The following is a 26959-nucleotide window of genomic DNA, read 5'->3' on the forward strand; positions in this document are numbered from 1 at the left end:
TATTTTGTGAATCTCATAATCTTGTTTTCTGTGAAGAAGTACAGGGAAAGCCTTTTGCCTTAAATGGCCTGCAACCGGTTTCAGTACCAGCAGTGAGTCAGGAGTAATTGTTACTTGTATTAACTTGTAAGGGGAATGGCAGAATGTGAGACACTAATTTGTCAGGGCACGGGAAATAAACTCGCCTGCACTGAAGGCAAACGCGAGATTTGTGATGTGGGCTTGCAGAGAGCCTTGTGTTAGCGTGGCAGCGGGCCAGGATAGCCATGTTAATAAAGCAGCCGGGTTACGGGGTGAAAAAGGGGCAGTAGGGTGTGAAAAGAAAGAGGCGACGGCTCCTCACGAGCGGCTTGTCCAAAACAGCAGCGAGCGTGCTGTGCTCAGGGAAACCCTGGGATGGAGACGGGCCTTGGCTTCCATCTGGTGGGGAACTAAAGCGCCAGTGGGCAGCCGGGCTGGGTTACCCGAGGCTCGGCCTCTGCCCCCGCGCCTCGGCTTTCAGCAGCGGGAGCCGGGGCTGCGGGCAGGCTGCGGGCTGCGGGAGCCGGGGCTGCGGGCAGCGGGAGCCGGGGCTGCGGGCAGCGGGAGCCGGGGCTGCGGGAAGGCTGCGGGCAGCGGGAGCCGGGGCTGCGGGCAGCGGGAGCCGGGGCTGCGGGCAGCGGGAGCCGGGGCTGCGGGCAGCGGGAGCCGGGGCTGCGGGAAGGCTGCGGGCAGCGGGAGCCGGGGCTGCGGGCAGCGCAGGGTCTGCCGGCGCACCGAGCCCAGAGACAGCGCTCCCGCTGCCGCTCCATGGGCGCTGCAGTGTGACGGGGAACAGGATATCCAGGAACCGGGAAGTGCAGAGGCTGCCGAAGCGGCACGCGAAGCACCAAGAGCGGTTTGTGCTCTGCAGCCGGGGCTGCGGCCTCCGCGCTGCTCGGGATCGGGACACGCCGCGTCCCGCCAGCCGGGACCGGCCGCCCTCAGAACCCGCCATGCCGCCGGCGGCCGGCCCCCAGAGCTGATTGGTCCTGCAGGCTTGAGCGACAGCCAGCCCGACCAATGGGTGAAGGAGCTGCGGGCAGGAGGCTCGCTTCCGCCAGCTGGTTGTTGGACTGTTCCAAGGCGAGAGCAGGGGAGCACACCTCAGCGGCGGGCGCGCATACTCATGGAAACGTGACAGCGCACGGAGCAGTCCCCGCAATCTGGATCCTCACTTCCGCCTTCTCCTCACCCCTCTGATTTCTCTGCCTATCCGCCCGATTCTTGAAAGAGGCCGCATCCCCCTCTCCACTCCCCCATCGATGGTTTCCCCCACCCTCTCACGCCGCAGCCTCGTCTCCCCCAATGGGAGCGGTGCGCAGCCATGCGCATGCGCAGTCTCGCGGCTGCCCTCGCTCGGAGCGGGCGGGTTGCGGTGGCCGGGGGTCCCCGCGGGCGGGCCGTGGCCGGGAGCTGCCGGCCGGGACGGGCCGTTGTCCGGCCGCTGTGGAGCGCCGGCACCGCCGCAATGCCCGGCAGGAACAAGGCGACCTGCGGCTACGGCAGCCCGGAGCTTGCGGTGGGCCAGCAGGCCGCGGAGGGGGGCCGCGACGCCGGGGGCCGCTCGCCTCACGGGGACGAGGAGGAAGAGCGCGGGGGGGCCGGTCCCGAACACAACCTCGGTGACCCCGACATCGTCAAGTCGCCCAGCGACCCCAAGCAGTACCGGTGAGGGCGGGTGCGGGAGGACGAGCCGCCGCCGGGGCAGCCCGGCCGGCCGGTGCGGTGGGCCGGGCTCTGCCCGGGGCCCCGGGAGCGGAGGCCGGGCCGGGGCCGTTGGGTCCTGCCTGCGGTGGAAGGAGGCTGGCGAGCCCGCGGGTCTGCTCGCCCTGAGGGTGGCTGCCCGCTGTGTGTGCGGGCACAGGGCGGGAGGATCGGCCCTTGTGCCAGGCTGGCCGGCGCTGGCTGCTCTCCAGGCACAGCGGTGCCTAATCCAGCGTTAGTTCGCAGCCCTCGGCCGGGCAGCTCCTCTCCAAAGCGTTCAGTGCAAAATGCGGTTTAAGGATTTCAGAGCAGATTCCGGCTTAAAAGCTGTTACTCTTCATGTTTTAGATGAGCTTCTAAGTGTTAACACAAATATATCTGTGAGTTGAGGCAAAGTGCTTTTAGGCTGCCATTTTGCTTGTGTTTTTATTTCAATATTTCTGAGTAATACCCTGAAAAGTGATGAAAAAGATCAACTTCCATGAGCACAGCCCACGGCATCCGTGGCCCAGACCCAGCAAGAGACTCGGATGAGAACTCCAGCCGAGGTTGAGCTTGTTGCATGCTGTAAGGCAGTCTGTTCTTGAAAGGACACTCTGACAGTTTTTTTTCCAAGACAGAACATTATCCAGCCCTTGTTAGAGCTGTTTTTTAAAATTGATCTTTACTTTTCATGATGTCTAATCTGTGCAGCCAGCGGAGAATCTGCTGCCTGAGCCTGGAACTGAAGTTTGGATTTGCAGTGACATTGGCTGACAGTGAGATTCCCTGCTGGCTGCCTGAAGAGGACTGTGTCCATTGGCTCAGGGAGAAGCTTGCTCCCTCCCTTCTTGCCCTACTTCCTTGTTGCTTCCTCTGGATCTCTGCCTGCCTCTCCTGATGGCATTCTTAGTCATGCTACTTTGTGGCAGGCTTGTCCTCCTGCTCTCAGCTGCTGATGCTCTCAGATTCAAAAACTCCTGCCTTGGCTGCCTGAAGCAGCACACTGCTGGATGAAGCTTGGGAAATCCATTGAAGGCTGTCACTATCTATTTTGAGGCTCAGGAACCTTCTCTGCGTGTGAGAATTGGAGAGAGTGTTTGCTTATAGCATAAACTAATACCAGATATTTCAGAATTCCTACTGTCCATTCTTAACAGACTTTTTCAGTTGGAAGCACAGACTTACATCCTTTCAGACTGATTACCATGTGTGTCAAGTGAGCCTGACAGAGCACAGGCATTGTCCTTATGGAAGTGTCTGGAAGCAAAGCCACGCTGAACCTGTGTGATGTCCAGGTGTGATGTCCCAAACCTCCTGAGGGAGTGTCCTGGCAGGTGATGTGATGATGCTTACATATTTTCCTCTCTTCACACTTCAGTGATGTGTGCTGCAGCCCAATCACAGTGACATTAGTGTCTATGTCTGGTGACATCAGTCTTAACTTAATAGAAAATGTCTTCTTTTACCTTCTCAAATAACATCCACAAAACCAAAGGAGCTCTGATGTAGATTGCAGGATGTATTTTCAGAAGTGGGTTTGTTGGGACAAAATATTTGTCATGATAAAAGTTTGCTCATTAGAGCTGTAACTGCGTAGTTATATTTACCAAAAATGTATGTTTTATTTACATTATTCATATATGGAATTTCATGGTCTTGTCATTTGTGAAATTATAGCATTTCTCTCAGTGTTTACCATGCACTGATATGTATTTCAATATTAACTTCTAAACAATTGTCAAAGAAAAACTTTGTGTGACAGCAATCCTGGTTAAACTTACTCAGGAGATTTTAGCAGTATTTTTAAGAATTTTAATTTTATTTTATAATTTGGCCTTACTTGCATTCAGTGCTGTATAGTCCTTCAAAAAAGCAATTGGACTGTGCTCGCTTCTGTTTCTACCTTATGCCATTGCATTTTTTGTACTGTATTTTGCATCCCAGTGGATATTAGTTACATTTGTCCTTTTCCATTGGACTGAAACATGGAAAAAGTAAAGAACACCTGTGTCAGTGGTGCCTGTTCTCTGTAGAACCTAAGCTGTTTAAATCATGCTGGAGTGAAATCCGAGCGCCTCCAACAGCAGCAGCCGTGGTTCAGCCGTGTCCTTGCTGCTGGGTGCTTTCTGTCCTGTGTGCAACAGCCACCAGCCTCCAGATGAGCAATGTAAAATTAGTATAATCTGCTCCATTAGCTTAATGGGGCTCTGTGCAAAGGATCAACAGGAGCTGCTGGATACACCTGGCTGAGCAGCTTTGTGGCACGTTGTTCCTCGGGAGGAGCAGCCCCGTTCTGTTCTGTGCTCTCCACCAGTGCTGGGGGCCCGGGGTTCTCCAGGAGCTGTGCTAACCTGCAGGGCAGAGTTGTGTGTGGAGGAGACAAGTGCTGGTTGTGCTGGGAGGTGCTGTCTGGGGCTTTGGCTCTCAGCTGCCCAGAGGCTGAAGCACCCACGTGTGCAGTGTGTGTTTTTGGACATTCAGGAGTGCTGCAGTTGGACATTCAGGAGTGCTGCAGCTGTGCAGTGGGACACCTGCCTGGTGGGAATGGCTCACAAACATGCTCTCAGAATGCAGGAGGATTAACTTTGTTCACAGATGTTCCAGCACTCTCTGTGCCTCATGCAGTAGTTCATCAGAGCATCCCTGCAAGTTACACAGTGTGTGCTATAGTTTGAATGAGTCAAAATGGACTTGTGCTTGTGGGTAGGGCAGATTTGTCCTGCTCAGCAGTCTTGCAGCAAGGAAACTGGGTGTGTTCATGATCACAAAGCCCTGGCCCAGAGTAAGCTCTGTGACTTACCCTGTGGTGACTGGTCATGAGTCATAACCTTAACACAACTATCAGACATTTATTCATTAGCTTTTTTCATAGACTGATAGTCTAAGAGCTGCATCCACGTTGCAAGGTTCTGACCTGGTACAAAGTCAGGGGGTGGAGTAGATGACCTCTAAAGGCCCCTTTCAACAAAGACTATTCTGTGATTCTGTGCTCTGTAACTCAGATTTTTCTGGGAGCATGGGATGTGACCACGGGTTTATTTTATTCTAGCTTGCTTTTTTTTTTTTTCAGTGTGTTTCTGCTGGATCAGTTACCACAGGTCTCTATCACACTAGTTCATAGGGAGGATGAAGTATTTTCTGGACCTAGCATTCCTTGCTTTCTGCTGCAGGTGTATTAGCCAGTGCAAGCTCCTGGCAGGGATGCTGTGGTTAATTTGACAAATTGTGACTCTGTTCCAGATTTGATGGTAAATGAACACTGATGAGGGCTCTTGTAGTACAGAGCATTGGTGCTTGCAGTCCTCAGAGTGAAAAGCTGTAGAAGAGTGCTGCACAGAGGGCTTATGGGGTTTTATTTATGTATACACACACACACACATGTTTAAAAACTTCTGTGCATGTATATACACACATACAGAACTGTTTATTGCTTCTTGACAGGAGCCCAGGCAGTTCCCTGTGACTGGTTCTGTAGAGCCTGCTGAGGAACTCTCTCCTTTCTAACACTTGCTGCTACATCTGCAGACCCCATTTATTATAAACTATTGATGAAAATAAATCAAATCAAATGCTCTGGGGCCTACTTAGAAGCAACAACTAAGATCTTCATTCTGTCCCATCATCCCTCTTTCCAAGAGCCTGACAAGCCTAAAATATGATTGAAGTTCAGGTTTGCCTGTTCTGAGTGCTAATAGCTTAAATGTTTCACAAGGAGAAGAATAAAAGCCAAAATCAGTGAGCTTGACCTTATGGGGAGAAGGGCTTCTGCTACTGCCCTGAACTGCTTCTTACTCCTAGAGCTGTTGAATACCAGAATAATGTTTTACTTTTCCTGCTGTAAAACTGCTCAGTCTTGGCTACCGATGGATTTTCATTAGGAAATCACTCTCAAAGTATTACAGGAAATAACGAAATTTTTGCAATTCTGAAAATTAAGACTTGGGAAACGAACTTATTCATTGCACAAAATTATTCTTTCAGGTATATCAGATTGCAGAATGGCTTATGTGCACTTTTGATTTCGGATTTGAATTACTTGGATGGTGCCCCAACATCTTCAGAAGAGGAGGAGGATAATGATGATGATTCTGAAGAGGGCAGTGATGAATATGATGACTCTGGAGCAGAGATCGAAGATGGCAGAGAAGATGATGAGTGTGATGACGGGGATGAGAATGAGGACAGTGATGGAGATAATGAGGATTTCAATGATTCTGATGACAGTGAATTAGAAGAGCTGGCTGAAAAGGAAGAGACAAGAAAGAGGGGTTGTTCAGAAAAGCAGGTATGTACTTAAAGCTGTAGGATGCAAAAATACATAGTGAAGTTTTCTTGAAGTCTGAAACCTTGTGATTAGGAGTTCAGATGTGACCTTTTTATTGTGCCTGTCCCAGTTGATTCATCTTGTACTTCTGTCATTTTCCTGAAGTGTTTCTTGAAACAGCTTTTACTGAGAATGTTGTATTTTCTCTAGTCTGCAGCAGCCCTCTGTGTTGCTGTTGGCAGCTTCTCTGATCCTGAAGATCTGCCTGGATTAGCACACTTCCTGGAACATAGTATGTATCTGCTCCTGTTTCATCTTCTCCAGCTTCAGTGCAAAAAGGGTGCTATGTAGCTCTGCATTTCTGAAGTATTTAGTATCAATTCCTAATTTGGCTATTTGAGCATTTATTTTCATAAGCTTGTGATTTTATACAAATACTGACTTAGTAAGGAGTTCTTAATATGGGAGAAGGTGTCTCTTACACTTTGCCAAGTGTGCATTAGCTTGTATCAACCTTTAGTTGTTACCCATTAAATTGAGGGGAATTATGTTACCTGTGCCCTGGGAGGGCACTGTCAGAGGCCAACTACAGCAGTCACTGGGCAGATCACCCAGGCTGTTGGTATTCAGTAATTTCCTCTGCCTGTGAGCTGTGAGCAGAGGGGTTGCTATATCTGCAGTCAGGATTAACAGATTAATGTCATTTTGGCACTGTGATTTTTTGTTGCAGTGGTTTTTATGGGCAGTTTGAAGTACCCAGATGAGAACGGGTTTGATGCATTCCTGAAGAAACACGGGGGCGGTGACAATGCCTCGACGGACTGTGAGAGGACAGTGTTCCAGTTTGATGTGCAGAGGAAGTACTTCAAAGAAGCCCTGGATAGGTAACTTTGTATGAATGGTGATTAGGCGTTAATTAATGTCTGTAAGTGCCTCAGGAGCTTGGGTGTAGTTGTCCAATTCATTTTGGGGTGATCAAAGCTGTTGCTGAACTTACATAGCTACCTGCACTACAGCAGTGATACTGAATATAGGAAAGGGCTGTTTCCCTTTGGGTATGTTGCTGGGTTTTTTTGCTGTGGGATTATAGAGGACCCATGTTTAAGTCTTAACACATGCAGCTCTTTGATTGTTTTGGCACTCTTAAACTGGTAGCATTGATGACAGGAGAAATGTTATGCAATGTGACAACTGATCAGAGAGTAAGTGCTCCCAGAATCCCAGTGACTCATGCTTTGAAATGTCTGTCCTGGTAGAGTTACTGTTTTTTTCTAAATTGTTGTTAGTTTTTTCAGGCAGCCTCAAAGTTATGGTACAGTGTGTGTCTCAAAAGGAGACATTTATCCCGGTGCAGATTATTCACTGCTGAGTATCTCTTTTGCCAGAAACTGCTTAACTTGCTGTTTTCTGCTTTTGGAACAACAGAGCTCCACTGGTTGGCATGGTTTCCTTTAGTGAGAGGAATTTCTCATCCATAGGGGTGTAGCTGGACATTTTTGATGCCATAAAATATCTCAGGAGGATAGTAGGCTCCACTGCAAATTTACTTTGACATGAGAGCAAATGTTTGCACATTTTTCCATGTATAACCTAAATTTTACTTTACTAGGCCAATTTCAGCTTCCATTTGCAGATTAATCCAGCTTTTTAAGATGTTTGGAAGTATGAAAGAATCAAAATATAATTGCAAACTGTCAGAACATCTTGCTTACTGCAGAGGAAAACAAATTAGGAGTTCTGTAGGACAGCTTCTCATACAAAGCAGATAAATGAATGCTAAAGATGAATTCTGCTCATTGAAGCACTTGTGGATCTGAAGATAGGGAAATACATCACCTTTCAGTTGTCTTCAGTGGAATGGGCCTTCTGGCCATAGAACTCCATCACGGATATATTACTTTTAACCTTTTATTGCTTTTAACCTTTTGCTTCAGCCAGTTCAGTTTTTCATTAAAAAGCCTCAGCGAACAGAACAGAACTATTGGATTCTCTGGCAGCCTTCTGCAAAGTCTCCATGCACAGCAGATCTCTCTCTTTCCAGTGCTCTACTCTCTTGAGGATACAGAAGAAATTTATTTGGATCACAATGCTGACTTTTATAGTAGATAATAAAATTGTAATGGATATAGAAACTTGTGTTTCATGATGGTTTGTTTCCTGGAGTTAGGAAGAAACTTCCCCTGTGGTCTTGTTGTTCCTGAGGAACAACTGGGGATTTCCTCTGAAGCATCTGATACTGGTCCCTATCAGCTCCAGATTCCAGATTAGGTGGAACCCTTGTCTCATCTGGTGTGATCATTCTTAGATGTAAGGCAAATAATCCTGCACCCATTAGTGCCATATCCTGCTGCATCCAACCAATTCAGTGCCACTCTGGAGCTGGGAAGCCCTGCCCTTTGCTTTTGTCTTTCTTTAAGACATTATAGTCAAGAATGACATAGCTTGTAGTAAGTCAAGCAACTTTGTAAACAAAAATAGTAGATGTTGGATTTAATTAGTAGGGTTTTACCCTAGTTTAATAGACACTGAAGAAAAGTATATGAATTTTTCTGTTCCATAGGTGGGCACAATTCTTTATTCACCCATTAATGATCAGGGATGCAATAGATCGAGAAGTGGAGGCTGTAGACAGTGGTAAGTAGGAGAATCTTTTCCTGTATGTTTAGCCCATCTTAAAACAAAACCTACTTTGTAACACTGTTCATTGTTTGTGTTTAACTCCCCATCTATGCACTTCAGTCAACTTCATGTAACTTAACAGAGAGATTAAACTCCTCAATTGAGGCTTTGTGGCTGTTAGACATCAGTGCCTTTTAGAGGAAGAAAGATTGGATGTGGTGCCAGCACTGTGAGAGTTTACCCTTGCATTTTCATTAATTGGAAATGAATAATCTGAAGTGGTTTGGCAGTAACTAGCAGGGCAGTTACACGAGCATGTGAGCAAAATGTCTTTAAGCTCCAGCACAGCCCCAGAGCTCTCTGCAGTCCTGTGCAGAGTAAATACAATAAGTTGAGGTGATTTTACTTGTCTCCTTATTCTAACACCTGAATAGCTAAAAAGTCACTTCCCAGAAGGAAATTAAACCGGGCACAGAAGCGAGTGGTGTGTTGATTTTCTTATATGTGATGGATACTCCAAGACTGTCTCTGAAATGTCACTGTTTTAGGAAAAAAATAGATATCCCAACTAGGTCAAATATTTATTCCAAGTAATTTTCTTTATCTGTCTTCTGACAAGGAAAAGTAGGTGATTTTAGCTTTGAATTTAGATAAAAGTCAGTGTAAACAAGGACCTGCCTTTGAGTTAAGGTGTGGTTCTTCAACAGCTTCAGCCATTTTACACCTTGGTTGTGCAGAACCAGTCCTTCCCTTGCAGTGACACCGTGGTAATGTGCTGCCCAGGAAATGGTGTCAACTTGCTGCACTGGCTGCAAGAGAGCCTAGCCACAGGTGTTAGTTTACAGCTCTGCTGTACATGGTTGTTATTACCAGCAAAACAGGAATGGGAAAATGCACTTCAGGAGGGTGAATTGATTTTGGCAGAGTCCCATATTTAGATTAGTGTAAAGTGGTTGTAAAACTGCATTTTTAGAAACTTATCTTGCTCACCCTTCAATTTCTTATTTCATTATTAGGCTAGGGTTTGTTCTGTGTGACATATGGTAGAAGCAGTTTGTAATTGTTATCTGGCTCTTACTGCAGGGCCTGATCCTGTATAATATTCATGGCTATTTGTTCCCATTGAACCTTACATAGAGCATTCAGACAGGACAAGTTGGTGCTTTACATGCTTTTCCTTCTTAACACTTTTTTTTGCTTCTCAGCAATGAGCTACATTTTTCCTCTTACTCATTTCCTCATTCATTCCTCTTATATTCATTACTACTAGCAAGTCTTCTTTCTTATTTCACTACTTGATTCATATACCAAAAGAAATTCCAGACTGCATCTATGTGGTATGTCTTCTTTTCAGTTTGGCTGGGATTTGTGCTTTGTTTTGTGGGAACATGATGTCAAACTTTGATGCATGCCACTGCAAATTCTTATAATTAACAGAGTATCAGCTTGCAAGGCCCTCTGATGCAAACAGAAAGGAGATGTTATTTGGGAGTCTTGCCAGGCCTGGACATCCTATGAAGAAATTCTTTTGGGGTGAGTCCTGAATTTCTGTTATAAAATGGTAATGATACTTAAGCTTTTAACCACTTAGAAGTTTAAGTGGTTAGATGCACTAACACGAGCTATCATATCACAGCAACCATTAAACTTGTTGAGAAGAGTTCAAGGAATTATGCATTTTACAGGAAAGTGGTTGGGAATAAAAGCAGCTGTCTCCTTTTTAAGATACTTTTCTTTTTGGTACTGCTTTTTGCTGATGTTATAACTGGGTCCACAAGGTGTATAATTATGGAACTTCCTCTTAACGCAAAGGTGGTGCTCTCTGAGTCATCTCCATCTTGCTTAAGCTTATGTTTTTTTTATATTATAATTTCCTGGAAAAATAAATTATTTCTAGTTGTATGTCTAAGGAGGCTTTTCAAAGTAAATAATTCACTGTTGAACTTCTGGGAGTTAGACCTTCACAGTCATGTGAGGGGAGCAGAATGGAGACTTGTCCTTCTCTTGGACAATCCAGTCCTCACTCCCTCACCCTCAGGGTGCTGCTGAGTGTGTAAATAGCAATGTGATTGCTGAGTTCTAGCTTTGAAGTGTAGTTTGTTTTCATACATGTCTGTGGTGACGTACATGGAACTTCATATTTACTCCTCTTTTTCCCTCTAATGTTCTGCAAGTTCCATTGGTGAGGGAGTAGCTGGGAACACACAGTGAGCTGGAACCTGTGGGAGATGTGATAATGTAGGAGGACTCTGACCTTCCTTGTCATAAAAATATCAGCTGTCCTTTGGATAAGAACCAGAAATCAGAAAATACCCAGTTTCACATGACACTCCTTTCACTCCAAATTTTTGTTAGGCATTTTTAATGTGCTTTACCATGATTAGACCTAGGGAGGAAAGTGAATTCTCACTGTGTGTGTTCCTGCTGTAAACACTGTGTGGATAACTAACCCTGCCTCCCCTTTGATGTTTGCAGGTAATGCCGATACACTCAAGCATGAGCCGAAAATGAAAAATATTGACACCTACACCAGGCTGAGGGAATTCTGGCAGCGCCATTACTCTGCTCACTACATGACTTTGGTTGTCCAGTCTAAAGGTAACATCAGTTGCTCCTTAAAAACAGCCTCATTGCTGCTGTTGGTGCTTTTGGAACCAGCCCAGCTGTATCCCAAGCCAGTCTAGTGGCTTGTCCAGTCCTGCAGAGGGTATTTATATGTAGATTTTAGCCTGGTTTCCAAATGAAACAAGGCCTGAGCAATTTGGCTGTTTTATTGTCATCCTGCTGCTTCTTGAGAAACTTTTTGAATGGGTTCCATATTAACACAGAAGGGAAAATCTCAAAGATAACATTTCAGAAATATCTTGTAGCAATGAAGAGTCAAACCATTTAAATAAAGGCTGCTGATTTCTATGCCATCAACAGTGAAACTCTTTAGCAACTAATGGGGAGACTGAGACTGAATCTCCCAGTTGTCTTGTTTGTCTAGGAGTAGAGGTTCTATTTTTTCCCCCATAGCTTGAAAAATTCTATACAAATGGATTAGAATTTTATTTCAGTGGAGAACTGCAGACCTATTGATTGTTTCTGCTGAGAATAGAAGAAACACATTTCTCAGAAGTTATTCAAGTTAGGTTTGTGTTTAGGGAGGAGTTTTGTTGAATGCTAAAACTGATTAGAATTCCCATCTCTAAAATGAAGATGGTAATAATAGAGGCATTTTTTCTTTTCTTCTCCTTTGCTTTTAATTTTGGTCTGGATAGTAAACTACTTAGGATGCTGAATGGCTCTCGAATAATCATTAAGCCAGTGATGGATTGTAATATTTTCTGTGGTGTTTGGGGAAAAAATGGTAGTAACTGATAGCCAGCCAGGTCAATTTTGTATTTCCTTCTCTTCTAAAACAAACTCAGCAGTGAATCCTCCCTCTACACCATCCAGCCTCTTTTTACTGCTGTTGTTTACATATACAACATCACTTTTGGAGTTCAGAATGGTTGCTTAAAGAAACAAAGTTTATTTTTTAAAAATCCTTCTGGTTTGTGACTTATTTCCCTCAGAAAAGAGGATGAGGAGAGGGAATACTTAGGACTGCAGGGCTGCGTTTGAGGGGAAAATTCCTGTGTGTAATCTGGAGAGTCAAGGAATGAGTTGCAAGTCCTGGTGATTTTGTAGATCCCTAAGACAGTAATTTCTTCTCTCAGTCCCTCCAGACATTACTGAACTTTAAATCCCAGTTGTATCAGCCTAGGATTTGATCACCCTGCACACACCCAGAGCTGTGACCACAGATACAGCTCAACAAATGTTAAGAATTGGCTCAAACCATCAGCTTTGAAGTTTATAATTTAGAACTTTGCAGTTTTCAAATACAATGACTTGCAGCATCTTTGAAATAACTGAACTGATGGGATAAGGTAACTTGTCTTAGATCTTGAGGAAATTGCATTTCTGTTGGTCTTCTTTCTTTTTTAGAAACACTGGATACATTGGAAAAGTGGGTGACAGAAATCTTCTCTGAAATCCCAAATAAGTAAGATTCATTTGATGCGTAAAGACATTGCAAATGAAAAAATTATCTCTTCTTAAAATGACATTAAAAAAACCTCTTACTGGAGAAACAAAGGAAATTACCATTTGTTAATTAACATTCTTATCTGGAAAAAAAAAAAAGCCAACTTTTTAAATTAAAGACCACTGTTAATTGTTCCAGGAAGGCTTTGTTTCTGCTTAACAATTATTTAGGCTGTGAGCTGTGTGGTGCTAACTTGAAGCAATGTTTGCTTAATATATGCTGATACCTTGACTTTGATAAGTCATTCAAACTTAGGTTATCATTTCACATTGCTTATCTTTGTTTTGTGTCAAAAATAATTAGAAGCAGAATTAATTAACACTGTATCTGGAATTTAACTGTTAGGGTAGCAATGAGTTAGAAATAAGTCTTTTTTATAATGTTTCACTCCAATATGCCCTCTAAAAAGGGGGCTCTGTAAAAGCTTTGCTAACTTGAAAAGCATTTTTTTCCCTTTTGCAAGATGTTTGTTTCTGTGGTGCTTGGAAATGCTCTTGTGAGAGCCTAATGCCATTCAGAGACACACTTGTCTGTCCTGGCCACAGCCCTCCTCATCCCTCCTGCCCCACAAGACAATCCATCAGCATTCCTTGGCGCCAGTGTGAACTCAGGATGTTGTTTGCTGTTCTTGACTGTTCAGAAGCAGGTTTTGTGCTTCTTGTGTACAGAAGGAAGGGGAGGTGTTGGGGTGGTATCCACATCTTGGTAATTGCTCAGTTGTGTGGGCAGGCTGCCTCCCAGGGTACCTCCCTGGGGCTGGGGGGATGCTGGGCTGCACCCTTACAAAAGGGCCCTTCCCAGGCTCTCTGGTGCCCTGTAAAACTCAGTCCTGATGCCTTTGACCTTGAACCCCTGCCAGTAATACCACACTTCCATTTTGCTTTTAAGTGGTTTACCCAAACCCAGCTTTGGCCATCTGACTCAGCCTTTTGACACACCAGAGTTTCACAAGCTTTACAGAGGTAAGTGAAATGGATTTCAATGTTTTAAATACCTGAATACTGAAAGAAATTTTCTCTGGATGATCCAGATACTTTGTAGACTAATTCTGTGTGGTTTAAAATAGCTTTTAACTGTTCTTTTTGCATTATGTAAAACTACTTATCTCTGTCTTGTCATGTATATTTATAATTAATCAATTTATTTGTGTCCAGTTGTTCCAATCAGGAAGGTTCATTCATTGACCATCACTTGGGCACTTCCCCCACAAGAACAGTATTACAGGTACACTGTGCTGCATTTTATTTCTACCTGGTTTATGCTGTGAATAATTCATTGACTTCCACAATAAGCCAAAGAATCGTATTTACTTGTCTAACAGATTACTTTGGTTCAGCTAGGGGGACATTTTAAAAATGAATTCAACTGCTGCAGATACAGTTCCCTTTCCTCACTGACTCAGATCAGTCATTGTGTTCTGAACTCCCACACTTTCAGCTTATTATCTTAATTCTGCCTGAAGATGCAAAACTTGCCCTGAAAAAAGAGACAGTGCATATTTTAGTCATTAGCTCAGTGATTTGGATTCTTTCTGTGAAATTTGTTACCTCCTGGCATCTAATCTCCTCCAAACTTTCTCTTAGGGTGAAGCCTCTTCATTATATTTCCTGGCTGGTGGGACATGAAGGCAAAGGCAGTGTTCTTTCTTTCCTTAGGAAAAAGTATGTGGTTTTTAAGCATGGTTATTAAGTGCTTTGATCTCACTCAAATACAGATAAACTCTATTTTGTGTATTTATATTTTCTATAGATGTAAAAGCAGGCCAAGCCTGCTTTTTGTATCAGTGTTTTATAGTGATATTCTGTAAGGTGATGATAAAACCAAGTAAGAAATAAATGGGTTTTTTGTCTGTGATTCATGGATCAGCAGTATCTCTGACTGATCTTTGAGATCTCCAAAAGGTTACTTAGGTTTTTCATTGTTTTTCTTGAGTTTTCTGTATCCCAAGGTCACATCCTTAAACTGGCAAAGCTTTCTGTAAATGGTAAATGTATTGAAGGCCTCTGAAACAAAGATACACTGTAATATATTACTTTTAACTAAGTTCAACCAAAGCTGGAAGGATTAATTAATAAGTACCTTTCACTCTTCCATAGGTTTTGGGCCCTTGCATTGTATGGAGGAAATGGAGAGACAGGATTTGAACAGAACTCCACTTACTCCATCTTCAGCATTTCTGTGACTTTGACTGATGAAGGTTACAAGCATTTCTATGAGGTATGGTGTCCTACAGCTTGTTTTTCCTGCTGTTTCCCTGATGTCTGGAAAAATGAATTTGTTCCTTTCTGTCTGCAGGTGGCCCACGTTGTGTTTCAGTATGTGAAGATGCTGCAGAGAAGGGGACCAGATCAAAGGCAAGTGTTTGCCACTCCAGCAGATATTTGTGGTGGTGTCCTTCTCTTTTATCCTGTTATTTGTAGTGTTTGTACTTTTTTTGAGTTCCTGGAGCATAAACAGGGAGTCACTAGTAAAGCTTGTCTGTATGGAAAACATGTCAGTTTAAAAAGAATTTTTCTAAATGCTTATGCTTATTTATTGGTGTTTTCAGTTTCACTTAGTGTGATGTGATTCCTTCAGTTTAGTAAGCTGAACTAGTGTAAAGGTCAGGTGCAGTTCTGTGTTCATTTTAAATAAATTGGTTGAACCAGGTCTGTGGAAGTCAGGACTGGGTGTTCTGGTGTTAGCCTAAATTTATCTTAAATTGGTATCAGATTTTGACTCTTCTTAATTAACTCTCTTTCTCTTTGGAAAATAGAGGAACTTTCTGCCAGTTCTGAGAAATGCCATTTTGGGAAGTGCATTTAATATTGGCTTCTGTGTTTTGTACCTGAATGAATCATCGATCTCACCATTGATGCCTTTCCTAGAAGGCTCCTTTTTTAAGATTCGTGGTAAATGACGTGGAATAATGGAGAAAGTCCACTTTTATTATCTTCTTCCTCCTTTGCAGAATATGGGAAGAAATACAAAAGATTGAAGCTAATGAATTTCACTACCAGGAACAGGTATTTATTCACTGTTCTGACATAGGTAAACCATGAAAAGTAATTACTTTTTAATTTTGAAACACATTTTTAAAGTTCTATTTGAGAAGAAATACATTGTGCACTTAATGAGGCTGTATTTTGCTGAAAGGAGATGCAGTCTAGGCAGAAAAATATTGAGATTTTTCCCTAGCAGAATTTAATGTAGATTTTTCATTCCTTACCTGCTAGGTAGACTCTTTCAGTTTAGACTTTCTTACTCCTACTACGTTTAGCCATGTTCTGTTTTTTTACTAGGTAACTTGTTTTTTTTCTTTGAATGGCACTGAAATCAGCAGGAACATAGATTTGTGTGTGCTTTTGTGACAGGGTTGTGAATCCCAGGGACAGAAGAATGACTTAGGCATGGCACCCCAGTTTTCTGCTTGGTGGAGGGAGCTGTGCTAGGAGTGATGGTCTCAGAGGCAGGGCTTGGCATGAATGGTTAGGGGCCGCCCAGGAGAGGTTTAATGTTTCCTCAGATGTTTGGTGTCTTAAGAAATCCTTGGGCATGTTTCCCACTACATGTACAAGACACAGATGTGCCACACTCGGCTCTTTCCAGGTGTACTGTGCTCTCTGTCTGACCCAGAATCTGTACAGTCCTGTGCTGGCTGGTGCAAACAGCCCAAAAGCACTTAGCAAGAAGCTGAGCAGCCTGGTCCTCAAGGCAGCCTTCCCCTGCTGAAAGGGGAACAGGAGAACCTCCCCCTCCTCCCCCTGCACACCATGGCAGGGAGCAGGAGAAAGGAGCAGAGCCAGAAGTACCCATGCAGCAGCAGCAGTTCCCTGCCTTGTGCTTTCCAGGTCACTTTAAATCTTGAATTGTTGCAGGGCTCTGCTTGTGTCCCCCGGAGGCAAGGAGTGCATTCTGCTGGGTCTTTAACTTAGTAGATTCCATGACTGTAAACTGCATAATCAAAGTTTCTTCTACAAAGATGATGTGTCAGGATTCTCAGAGGAGGCTGAATATTAGATATGGTTATGAAATATATTTAATTTAATAACTGAAATGAAATGCCGTAACAAGCACAGCATCCAACACATGCTCAATGTATCTGACTAGTCAGGCTCTTCTCAGAGCAGAAAATTGATATCTTGGGTTTCTAATTATGTGACAAATAGCTTTATTTCTTTGCTTGCAGACAGATCCAGTTGACTATGTGGAAAATCTTTGTGAGAACATGCAGTTGTTTCAGAAGGAAGATTTTCTGACAGGAGACCAGCTCTTGTTTGAATACAAGCCGGAGGTAAATGTTCTTTGAACTCTGATTATATGTTTTGATGCAAGGAAAACATGTGCATACTGTGTAATACAGGCATGTGTACAAGCATTTGTAATTAAACATAATGCAGGCACAGGTTTTGTATTAATTGAAATGCTTGTGTTCAGAAAGCAGATCTGTTTTGTAAGCTTGTTATGTCTTGTTCTTCCTACATTCCAACTGAGAAATCTTTGCTGGCTCAGGCAGTCAGGGCTGCATTTAAACTGAAATATTGTCTGGAACTTGTAGATCATTGCTGATGCCCTGAACCAGCTCAGCCCTCAGAGAGCCAACCTGGTTTTGTTGTCTGCTGCCAACGAAGGCCAGTGTCACCTCAAGGAGAAGTGGTTTGGGACTCAGTACAGCATGGAAGGTAAAACAGCAGCAAGAGCTGAGAATGTCTGATTCCTGCATTAGAGGGAGTGAAAGGGTGACAACACCAAATACAAGTGCATGGAAACAGGGAGATGAATCCTCAGTGCTTTACTGAGCTCACCATTAGTCTCTGTGCCACCCAAACCTGCTGTTTGTTTGGTGCCAGTGGATTCCCAGTCCTGCAGCTCCTTTGGGAGGCAGAGGTCCCAGTGAGCTCCACTTGGCTGCCATTCAGGGGAAGGAGCACCAGCACAGGGTGTAGGGGGAACTGGGTTACTGAGGCAGACTTGGTTTGCTTTTTAATAGGCCTGCTTCAGTCCTGCTCCAGAAGATTTTTTTGTAGGAAGGGATTTAGGAAGAATCCTGAGGAATGGGGTGATGTTAAGAAACTCCTGTGATACTGCAGATCTTTCTGGAGATTGGGAAAACATGTCTGGAAGTAGGATGGCCTTCCCTTCCTGTTGAACTAATGCATTTCATGGTTTTTAACAGATATTGACAAGTACTGGAGTGATTTATGGGACAGTGACTTTGAGTTAAATCCAGATTTGCACCTTCCAGAGGAAAACAAATACATAGGTAAGACACCTGGGCATGAGTGAAATCTTCCCCAGTGATTTATTTGAGATTTTGCTGTGGTTTAGAAACAACCTAAACTGGTATCAACTGGTTTTGCAAATTAAAAAAACATGAGCATTCTGTTCAGCTGGATTTTATTTACTCTTCTTTTATTTATAAGCTTAAGAACTGAGTTATTTTAAGGTATATAAAATTACAGATGATATAACAGAGCAGGCCTCACAGTCAGTGACAGTTAATACAGAGCTCCAGACACCTTAGAAGAGAATTTTATTTGCTTAATCCTCCTGTTTCTGAAAGCATCTAAATACCATCTGGCTTTGTTGCCAAAAGCAAATGAAATGAAAGCCAGGACTTGTATCCTGGGTGGAATGTGATGCCACCACTTCTGCTCTGCTTCAGCCACTGTTCTGGTGTGGAAGTCAAAAGGAGATGTTCTTTGGGTCCAGGAAAGTACTGTAACAAATAATTTAGAAAACTGGAGGGGAAACGTGTATTTTTTGATACTTTTGAAGACTTAGATGAATGTAGCCTGATTGTGTCTGTGAAACACACTGACATGTGGTTTTGGTGTGATTTTTCTCTTTGCTAGCCACTGACTTTGCTTTGAAAGTTGCTGACTGCCCCGAGACAGAATATCCAGTCAAAACACTCAGCACACAACAAGGCTGTCTCTGGTACAGGAAGGATGATAAATTCAAAATCCCAAAAGGTAAATGCCTGAGGGCTTTCTGAATAGCAAGACCCTGTTTTTACCAGCTGGAATTTATTTGAAGGCAAATAACCTGTGGTAGTGTTCACCATTTAAACTGAAGTGCTTGCTGTCAGCTCTTCCATGGTCCTTCTGATATGTTTATTAGCTACAATAAAAGAGAAGGAGGTGAGCTAAGGCAACAAAGACACCCTGCTGAAACCTCAGGTTGAAAAGTGGAATCACTGAAATTTACTGACTTTTGAACAGTCTGTGTGAGGACAGGATTGGGCAGACAGAATATGCTGCTGAGACAAGGGCTTGAGAAGGAAGGAGCACATTAATTAGAAGGGACATAGTCTCTTCTACAGGAAGATAAAAATACAGCCTGGATCAGAGACAAGGGTGTAAAATACATTGCTGCTTTCAAGCAGAATGTCACAGTTTTTAGTGTCTCTTAAATAGATATTCCTTGAAGTTTTCTTTCTCTATTTATGGTGGTCATGCCATGGGAGTATTCTGCAAAGCACAGCTTTGTTTTCTACTATTTGGAGTTCAAAGGGATGATTTTTGGAGTAAGAAGGAGAAGACATTTAATGATTACTTAAAATAAGAAAAAAAGTGTTACATTTTCATTAAACTCGAATTTTCACCAAAGAGCAACTTGATGGAAATACATCTGAGTTCAGAAAGTTGTCAATTTCTGTACAATTGCTCATTGAAATTTCCTTTTCCTCCCCAGGTTATGTTCGATTCCATCTGATCTCTCCATTGATACAGCAGTCCGCAGAGAAGTGAGGATTGTCTTGTTTATGCTTACCTTGCAGAGTAACTAAATTACCATACCTAGTGAAAAATGGGAAGACACTTTCATTTTAAGCAGGAATAGAATAAGGTGTTGTTTTCTCACATCCTTCCACCTTCCTTGGGGTTTTATCTGCAGTTTGGTGATGGTGGCTCTGCAGCAGGTCCTGCCTGTAGCCAACAGATGTGTCAGGAGTTCATGGTGTGGTATTCTCCAGGGCATGTAACAGCAGCAGTGCTCAGAGAAGGAGCTGCTCCTGAAAAGAGCAGTGCACAGTCGTGTCCTGAGCATGTCCCAGCATCCTGGGAGCCTTGCAGCAGGAGGAGAGGCTGCAGGTGCCTTGAGAAACCAACTGTGGGTCAGGCAGAGCAGCTCTGTGTGCAGTTCTGGGTCTGCTGCACTTGGCTTGCCTCAGGCTGCCATGGCCACTTGTACCCAGTGTCACAGTGCTGCTGTCGTAAGGCTGCCAAGACCTGCACAAATCATGTTTTGGGAAAGGCTTTTTAAATCTGTTTTCATGAGGTGTGTTAGTTTAATCTTTGAATTGGAATCCAGACAATAACAAAAACCTGAAGCCAGGGAGTGCAATTTCCAGGTTGTATAGCCTGCTTTGCTCTAGCTTATTATTTTTTTTTTACCTTGGTAGATAAATAATCATCTCATTACTCAAGTATTGAGCATAACTGAGTCTATGTGTTCCCCACACCTTTACACAAAGTATAATAATTTAATTTGCTGTGATTTTTTCCATGTTTTGAGCACTGTCTTGTTAAAATGTGCATTCTTACCTTGAAGTAATCTTAAATCTTGTGAAGTTGGAATCTTTCACATTGCAAGGAATAACTGAATGTCCAGATAATTTTTAAGTAGTGTCATGTGCTTTTTGCACAAAGGGAAACCTGCATTCTCTATTTCTAATAAGTTTTTGAAAAACTTATTTTTGAATCTCAGGTTACACATTCAGTTTCTGTTGGAATTGAACTGCATTTACTATCAAGCTCATGGGGCTTAACTTTCATATTTAGTCCATCCTTTTTTTCCTCCAGCATAGTGCTGTTTGATACATTTGTAAACATCCTTTCCCACAACCTGGGGGAACCAGCTTACGAAGCAGATGTGGCTCAGCTGGAGTACAAGCTGGTGGCTGGAGAGTATGGCCTGATCATCAGAGTGAAAGGATTCAATCACAAACTACCTGTAAGTTCTGCTCCTCCCCTCACTGCTTTTGTGCCTGCAGCTCTGCAGTGTGTGTGCTTTTCTGGAGCTTTGAATGGTTGGATGAGGTGCTTTAAATAGAAGAATTGGTCTCTGGCAGGGTAATGCAGCAAATGTGCTGCTCTTTCTTGTGCTTACATGTATAAAGATGGAATTGTGTGAACTTACACAAGCTCAAATTATTGACTTCGGGCTGACTTAAATCTTCCTTTTAAGTAATAACTGTATCTCCATTAAAATTTTAACAGCTTTTCCTATGAAAAGGGCTTTGTGTCTCCCATGGCCATAAAGAGAATTGGAGCCTTTCCATCTCCAAGCTGTGCCATTTGCATGATGTCTGGGGAAGGGTATCTGAAAAGAGATTTTGGTTTCAATTTGACTTTGGAGATCCAGCTTCTGAACATGCTCATTTTGGGTGCAGATTTTCTGTGTTGTCTTGCTGAGAGAATTGGGGGATCCCTAAATGCCGGCCATGTCAGACCTGGCAGGCACACAGTGGAGAGGAGACAACCACCAGCTTCCATTGCAAGAGCTTTGCTGGAGCTTTAAGACCATTAATCACCTACCAGACTTAGTAATAGGAGTTTTAATGGAAAAAAGCCAAATATGCAAGCAGCAGGGTCTGAATATTCTCTTTTTTAATCCTGAATGATGCCTCTGGTGTGATGTCATTGTGCTGGTAAAAGGAAAAAATGGATTACTGTATACAGAAATGTTGGGGGTTCCAGGCTAGATTTGTTTCAATAGAATATGGAAACTCCTATTGATTTGGGATATTGAGCTTATTCACTGTGTAAAAACACTGCCCTTCTGAAAGGGTCATTTGGGTTAGAATTGTTTAGTGAAGAACATATGGCACAATGGAGGAATGTGCTTTAGTAATGCTCCATGTCTCAGTGATGATTATTTTATTAATGATAATTTATTATTATTGTATAGCATTAAACTAAACCAACAAAACCCCCAACCTTTAAACTGTTCTCTTTACAGCTTCTATTTCAGCTCATCATTGATTACTTGTCTGACTTCAGCTTTACTCCAGCAGTTTTTGAAATGATAACCGAACAGCTGAAGAAAACTTATTACAACATCCTCATTAAACCTGAGACTCTGGCCAAGTGAGTTCTGGGGGAGGGCAGCAGAAGCTGAGGCTGAGCTGAGGAGCTGAGGGATCCCTGCTCTGTGCTCCCAGGGCTTGTTCCAGGCTTTGCTCACAGCTGGGGAGCCCCAGCAGCTCTGCAGCAGCGGGTCAGACGCGTGGCCGGACCCGACAGCCCGGGAGCCGCTGTCCGGCAGTGACTGGAGCCAGCAGTGGGGAGGGCACGGTCAGCCAGGGCTCCTGGGAGCCTGTCCCTGTCTGCAGCCAGGAGAGGCATCCCTGGCAGGCAGCAGCTGCTGAGGTGCTGTGCTGGTGTTCCAGGGACGTGCGGCTGCTGATCCTGGAGCACGGCCGCTGGTCCATGATCGACAAGTACCAGACGCTGATGAAGGGGCTCTCCATCGAGGCCCTCTCCGCCTTCGTCACCGCCTTCAAGTCCCAGCTCTTCGTGGAGGGGCTCGTGCAAGGGAACTTCACCAGCAGGGTGAGTGCAGCCTGGCAGTACCAGTGCTCACACTGGCCTTTAGCACCCTGAACTCTGATGCTGCCTCTGTTCTGGCAGCCTGGAGTCTCGTGGGTACTGGGCAGCTTCACCTCCAGCACCTCAGAAGTGCTCGTGGGGATAAGCCAATGGCACTCGCCAGTTATCAGTTTGAACAGAAATTTCCAGGAATTTGGATTTAATCTGCTGATAGGAAAAAATGTAGTGGATATCTGTAATCTATTTCTCCTGTTGCCACCATTTTTTATACTGTTTGGTGTATTGATACATTTGATATGGAGAAATTCCCACAGTGGTGCCACAGGAGGAGGCTTCCCTCAGAGCACGTTTATCCTGGAAATTTGGCTGCCTGCATGGTTTGGTTAAACCTCACAGAGTGCCAAACAAATGGAGTAAGGATAACTGGTACTATTTCTTTGGCTTGTGCCTTCTCCTTCTGGAGACATTACAGTGCAAAAAGCAGTGTGCAGACTCTGCAGTGTGGTGCAGAGGAGGCTGGAGGGACTGGGGACAGTGTGAGGATGCAGGGAGCAGGACAGCTCAGCTGTTCTTTGCTTGGGGCTCAGTCTCTCAAATGCTGCCCTGGGGTGTGTGGCTGTAATTGGGGTAATAATTCTCTTCTAAATAAATCTGATGTCTTGGCTTTCTTCCCTAGGAAGCAAAAGATTTCCTGAATTACGTTGTTCAGTGAGTATCTCTCGAATCTTTAATTGCTTATTATATGGAAGCTATAATCAAGATTCTTTTCTGGAAGATGGAGTCAAGAGTGGGAGTGCTGAGAAATTCCCTTCTTCCCTGTGGTGTTTGCAGGAGGTGGCTTTGATGGTGGCAGTTTAAGCAGACGTAGTTCTGGTTTGGGGAAGGGGAAAATAACATCAGACCAAGTGTGTGAATAGCTGGGTGTTGCTCTGGTTTTGGCCAAGGTGTGAGCAGGTGTTTGAAGCTGTGCTGTTTGTGCTCCCCAGGAAGCTCCACTTTGCTCCCCTGGCCCATCCCTGCCCTGTGCAGTTCCGGGTGGTGGATTTGCCAAACACCCACCTGCTCTGTAAGGTGAAAACTCTCAACAAGGGCGACGCCAACTCCGAGGTGACAGTCTACTACCAGGTACCTCTGCTGGGGCTCTGCTGGCCTGGTCCCTCTGCCACCACTCCTCCTTCAAACAGGCTCTGCACAGGGATGTCACAGAGGGGACACAGACACCTCATGTGAGCACAGGCCCTGTGCCCCAAGGCTGAACCCAAGTGGAATTCCCTGTTGGTGGGGGGTTCCCTGAAACCATCACCTTCCCTTCCTGGACTGGTGCTGGGAGCTGGCTTAGTGCTGTGGTGGCTTCCTTGTGTCCCCAGGTCTGATCTTGGGTGCTGGGCTGGGCCTGTCCCCTCAGGGAAAACCAAAACTTCTCATCTGTCCCTGCTGTGAATTGTCCCTCAGTGCTGCAGTCCAGGCTATGGTGTGTGGCACAAGTCACCTTGGCCTGAGGGATCACATTAAACTCATTTTCTTTCCAGTCAGGTGCCAGGAACCTGAGGGAATACACCCTGATGGAGCTGCTTGTGGTAAGTTTGTGTTTGTGTCTCCTAACTCAGCACAGTGTCTCCCTGAACACTGCTTGGACCCGAGGCTGACTGGCCCCAGTGTGTTCTCTTGCTGCCCCTGGCTGAAATGCTTGGTGGGTGTCCCCAAATGCTGCAGCAAGAGGGACACTACAGGAGACTCTTCCTGCAGCTCCCAACCCACTGAGCCCTCTTAACGCAGTGGTTGTGGCTGGCCAGGGGCACTTCAGTGTCCCCGTGCTCTGTGTGGAGCCCCTGAGGGGCTGCAGGGCAGTGTCACCTCTGCTGTACCTTTGTGCTGTTTCAGATGCACATGGAGGAGCCTTGCTTCGACTTCCTGAGGACCAAGCAGACCCTTGGGTGAGTTCACTGGCAGGAATTCTCCTGCACCTACACTCCTGCTTTGATTGTTCTCTGGTGGTTTTACTCTGGGAATCCTTCCTGCACAGTGGCTAATCCTCAGTTACTGTAATGGAAACAGCAACATCAACACTTCAAAACCAAAAGCACCCATCAATACAAGGTGCAAGCCAAGTTGCTTTTGACTTCTGTAACAATTGCATCTATTACCAGTGTGTTACCTTGGAATTATTCAGCATAAAGTTGTTCCTTGCACTTCCACACTCAGTCCCCCCTTCCCCAGGGCTGTTTTCACACAGCTCTGGTGCTGAGCAGCCTCCCTCAGAGGAACCCTGCTACCTCAGGAAACTGGAGCAGGCTTTTCACAGCTCTGGGTCTCTCACTCTGCTTAGATGAGTTTGCAGGAACCCAAATACAAACACTTCCGAGTTTAAAAGGATTTCCTAAAGCTGAGAAAACACCAAAAAGCAGCAATGCAGAAAATAAAGAAAATAAGATTATTGCAAATTTAGATCTCAGATTTTTCTGTCTAAAGTACCAACACTACTTTAACTTGCAGCATGTCCTGTAAATGTTGTGCTTGTGTCTTTTTTTTCTTTTAAGCTACCACGTGTATCCCACCTGCAGAAACACTTCTGGGATTCTTGGCTTCTCAGTCACAGTGGCAACCCAGGCAACTAAATACAAGTAAGTGCTCTGTGGGGTAAGTTTTCCCTGGCTGTGGGAGTCACCTGCTCCCAGTTAAGAGCTCCCTCCTGTTTCAGGCCACAGAGGGATTTTTTAATTCAAGGGGATGTCAGAAGGGACACTGCTGAGAGTCACAGTATCCTGATTCAAAACCAACACCTGAATAAAACAGTAGCATTAGGCTTGTTAAAAACTGCAGTGGTCCTGACTTGAATAGTGAAAAGTAATCTCAAGACTAAGAATATCTATCTAACTGTTCTTGTGGCTCATGCTCAGCAGGCACAGCACTGTTTTGGTTTTGTTCAAACCTGGGCCTTTGAACTACAAGCATTTGATCTGCCAGAGCTGAAGGGTTATTTGGAAAATGTGCCACTTAAAATAACACTGTGTCAGTGAAAGCTCAATTAGCACAGTGCTGCCTGCCTCTAATTTTTACATTTGGACACTTCCACTACTGAGGTCTGTGTCATCAGTGAGGGTTTCAATGTGTCAGAAACCTCTGGATCCATCACATCACATTTTCTTTCAGTCCCAACCTGTAGCCCCTAACTCTGCAGGGCTCAGGGCTGCAGCTGGGGACACCAGAGCAGCATCACAGCAGTGGCTCCTGGGGTGCCTGGGCACCTGAAATCCCTGTGTACAGCTGAAAATGAGAGCACTGCAAAAACTGACCACCAGGTGCTCTCAGATGAGTTTTCAGGGGATGACAGAAATGAGCCTGTCACTTCTTCATCATATGGGGGCTGCTACTTTACCCCTTAATGTTGTTTTGTGGATTTTTTTGGTTTTTTTTGTTTTCCTGCCTAATTTAATTATTTGTTTCTCTTTTAGTTCTGAATTGGTTGACAGGAAGATAGAGGAGTTTCTTTCTTGCTTTGAAGAGAAAATCAAGGATTTAACTGAAGAGGCTTTTAGCACCCAGGTAAAACTTCATCTTGAAAAGCTCTTCTTTGAACTGCATGATTCAGTTACAGCTATGTGGTGATCTTCTGAGGTTTTCTGGACAAAGGCCTCACCTTTTGAAACCTGCCTCTTGCTCTGTTCTGCTGTTGTTCTCTATGCATCCATTCTCTGGCCATTTGTAGTTAAGCTCAAAGAGCAAGGTCCTCACTCATGTAATTCAGCTTTTCTTTCAACTGCAGTGACTGTGATGGCAAATTAAGGTAGTTTTAAACCCATTAAAACTAATTGTCTTTTTCCCATGCAGGTAACAGCTTTGATAAAACTGAAAGAATGTGATGACTCCCACCTTGGGGAAGAAGTGGACAGGAACTGGAATGAAGTGGTGACCCAGCAGTACCTGTTTGACAGGCTGGCACGGGAGGTGGGTGTTCTGCAGCTGTGGGACACAAATCCACACTGCTGTTGCAGCAGCTTCAAAAGCATAAATGGGGTTTATGCTACTAGTAACACACTGGGTCTAAAATTACATGTTATTTTAAAAAAGTTCTTTTATCCAATGGAGTAGAGGTTACAGAGGAAATATTTTTGTTTAAAATTATTTGAATTGCCACTGTGTTGCTAAAATCTCCTTCCTGTGGGTTTCAGATTGAAGCTCTCAAGTCTATTACACAAGCAGACCTGGTCAACTGGTTCCAGGCTCACAGAAGCGACCAGAGGAAAGTGCTCAGTGTACATGTGAGTGTCTGTCAGCTCTTGCTGCCACCTTCAGTAAGCAGGGTGTGGTAGGGATGAGGAGAGAGAGGGAGAGATCTGTGATGTAACTTTTACTGTGGTTATCCATATTTTTTTTCATTTACAAGTAGTGTTCTTGTTAGAATTGCATTTTAGTATCAAGTTAATTGTCAAGGCAGAGAAACACTGAATGAGATCACAATTTCTCTTCTGGTACCTTTTTTCCAGGTGATTGGATATGGAAAGCATGAAGGGGACTCAGAGGTGACAGCTGTCTCAGGACAGAACTCATCTGGTGAAATACCTCATCTTGTTTTATTGCCCCCCTCTGTGATGCGTGACATTACTTCCATCAAGGACATCAAAGCCTACACATCAACGCTGAATGTTCTCCCTTACCACAAAATATTGAAATAAAACTGATACCTTGCCCTGCCCTGCTGTGTAATACAGGTGCTTTCTGCAACATCAACATCACAAACCTATTTTTATTAAACCAGAGCTG

At 44.3% G+C, this 26959-nt stretch overlaps 1 protein-coding gene across 2 annotated transcripts; it reads left to right on the forward strand.

Moving 5' to 3' along the window:
* Positions 1 to 1330: 1330 nt before the first annotated feature.
* On the forward strand, positions 1331 to 26890 carry NRDC (nardilysin convertase). Of its 2 annotated transcripts, none has more exons than XM_021529254.3 (31): positions 1331 to 1689; positions 5689 to 5992; positions 6182 to 6263; positions 6702 to 6855; positions 8532 to 8605; positions 10028 to 10123; positions 11066 to 11188; positions 12566 to 12623; positions 13554 to 13627; positions 13820 to 13889; positions 14249 to 14326; positions 14762 to 14882; positions 14961 to 15019; positions 15616 to 15670; positions 16834 to 16938; positions 17203 to 17326; positions 17821 to 17907; positions 18500 to 18619; positions 19341 to 19392; positions 20450 to 20600; positions 21609 to 21736; positions 22039 to 22201; positions 22875 to 22906; positions 23185 to 23323; positions 23728 to 23775; positions 24080 to 24132; positions 24736 to 24819; positions 25651 to 25741; positions 26027 to 26143; positions 26368 to 26457; positions 26683 to 26890. In XM_021529254.3, the coding sequence occupies exons 1-31, from the start codon at positions 1346 to 1348 to the stop codon at positions 26869 to 26871; spliced, it is 3465 nt and encodes a 1154-aa protein (XP_021384929.3). In that variant the 5' UTR covers positions 1331 to 1345; the 3' UTR covers positions 26872 to 26890. The 2 variants fall into 2 exon arrangements, with proteins under 2 accessions (XP_021384929.3, XP_085442385.1); XM_085586259.1 differs by lacking the exon at positions 1331 to 1689 and adding an exon at positions 1895 to 3041.
* The last annotated feature ends 69 nt before the right edge of the window (positions 26891 to 26959 follow it).

The sequence above is a fragment of the Lonchura striata genome, chromosome 8 (genome assembly GCF_050655825.1).
Source record: "Lonchura striata isolate lonStrDom1 chromosome 8, ASM5065582v1, whole genome shotgun sequence".
NCBI classification, from domain to species: domain Eukaryota; kingdom Metazoa; phylum Chordata; class Aves; order Passeriformes; family Estrildidae; genus Lonchura; species Lonchura striata.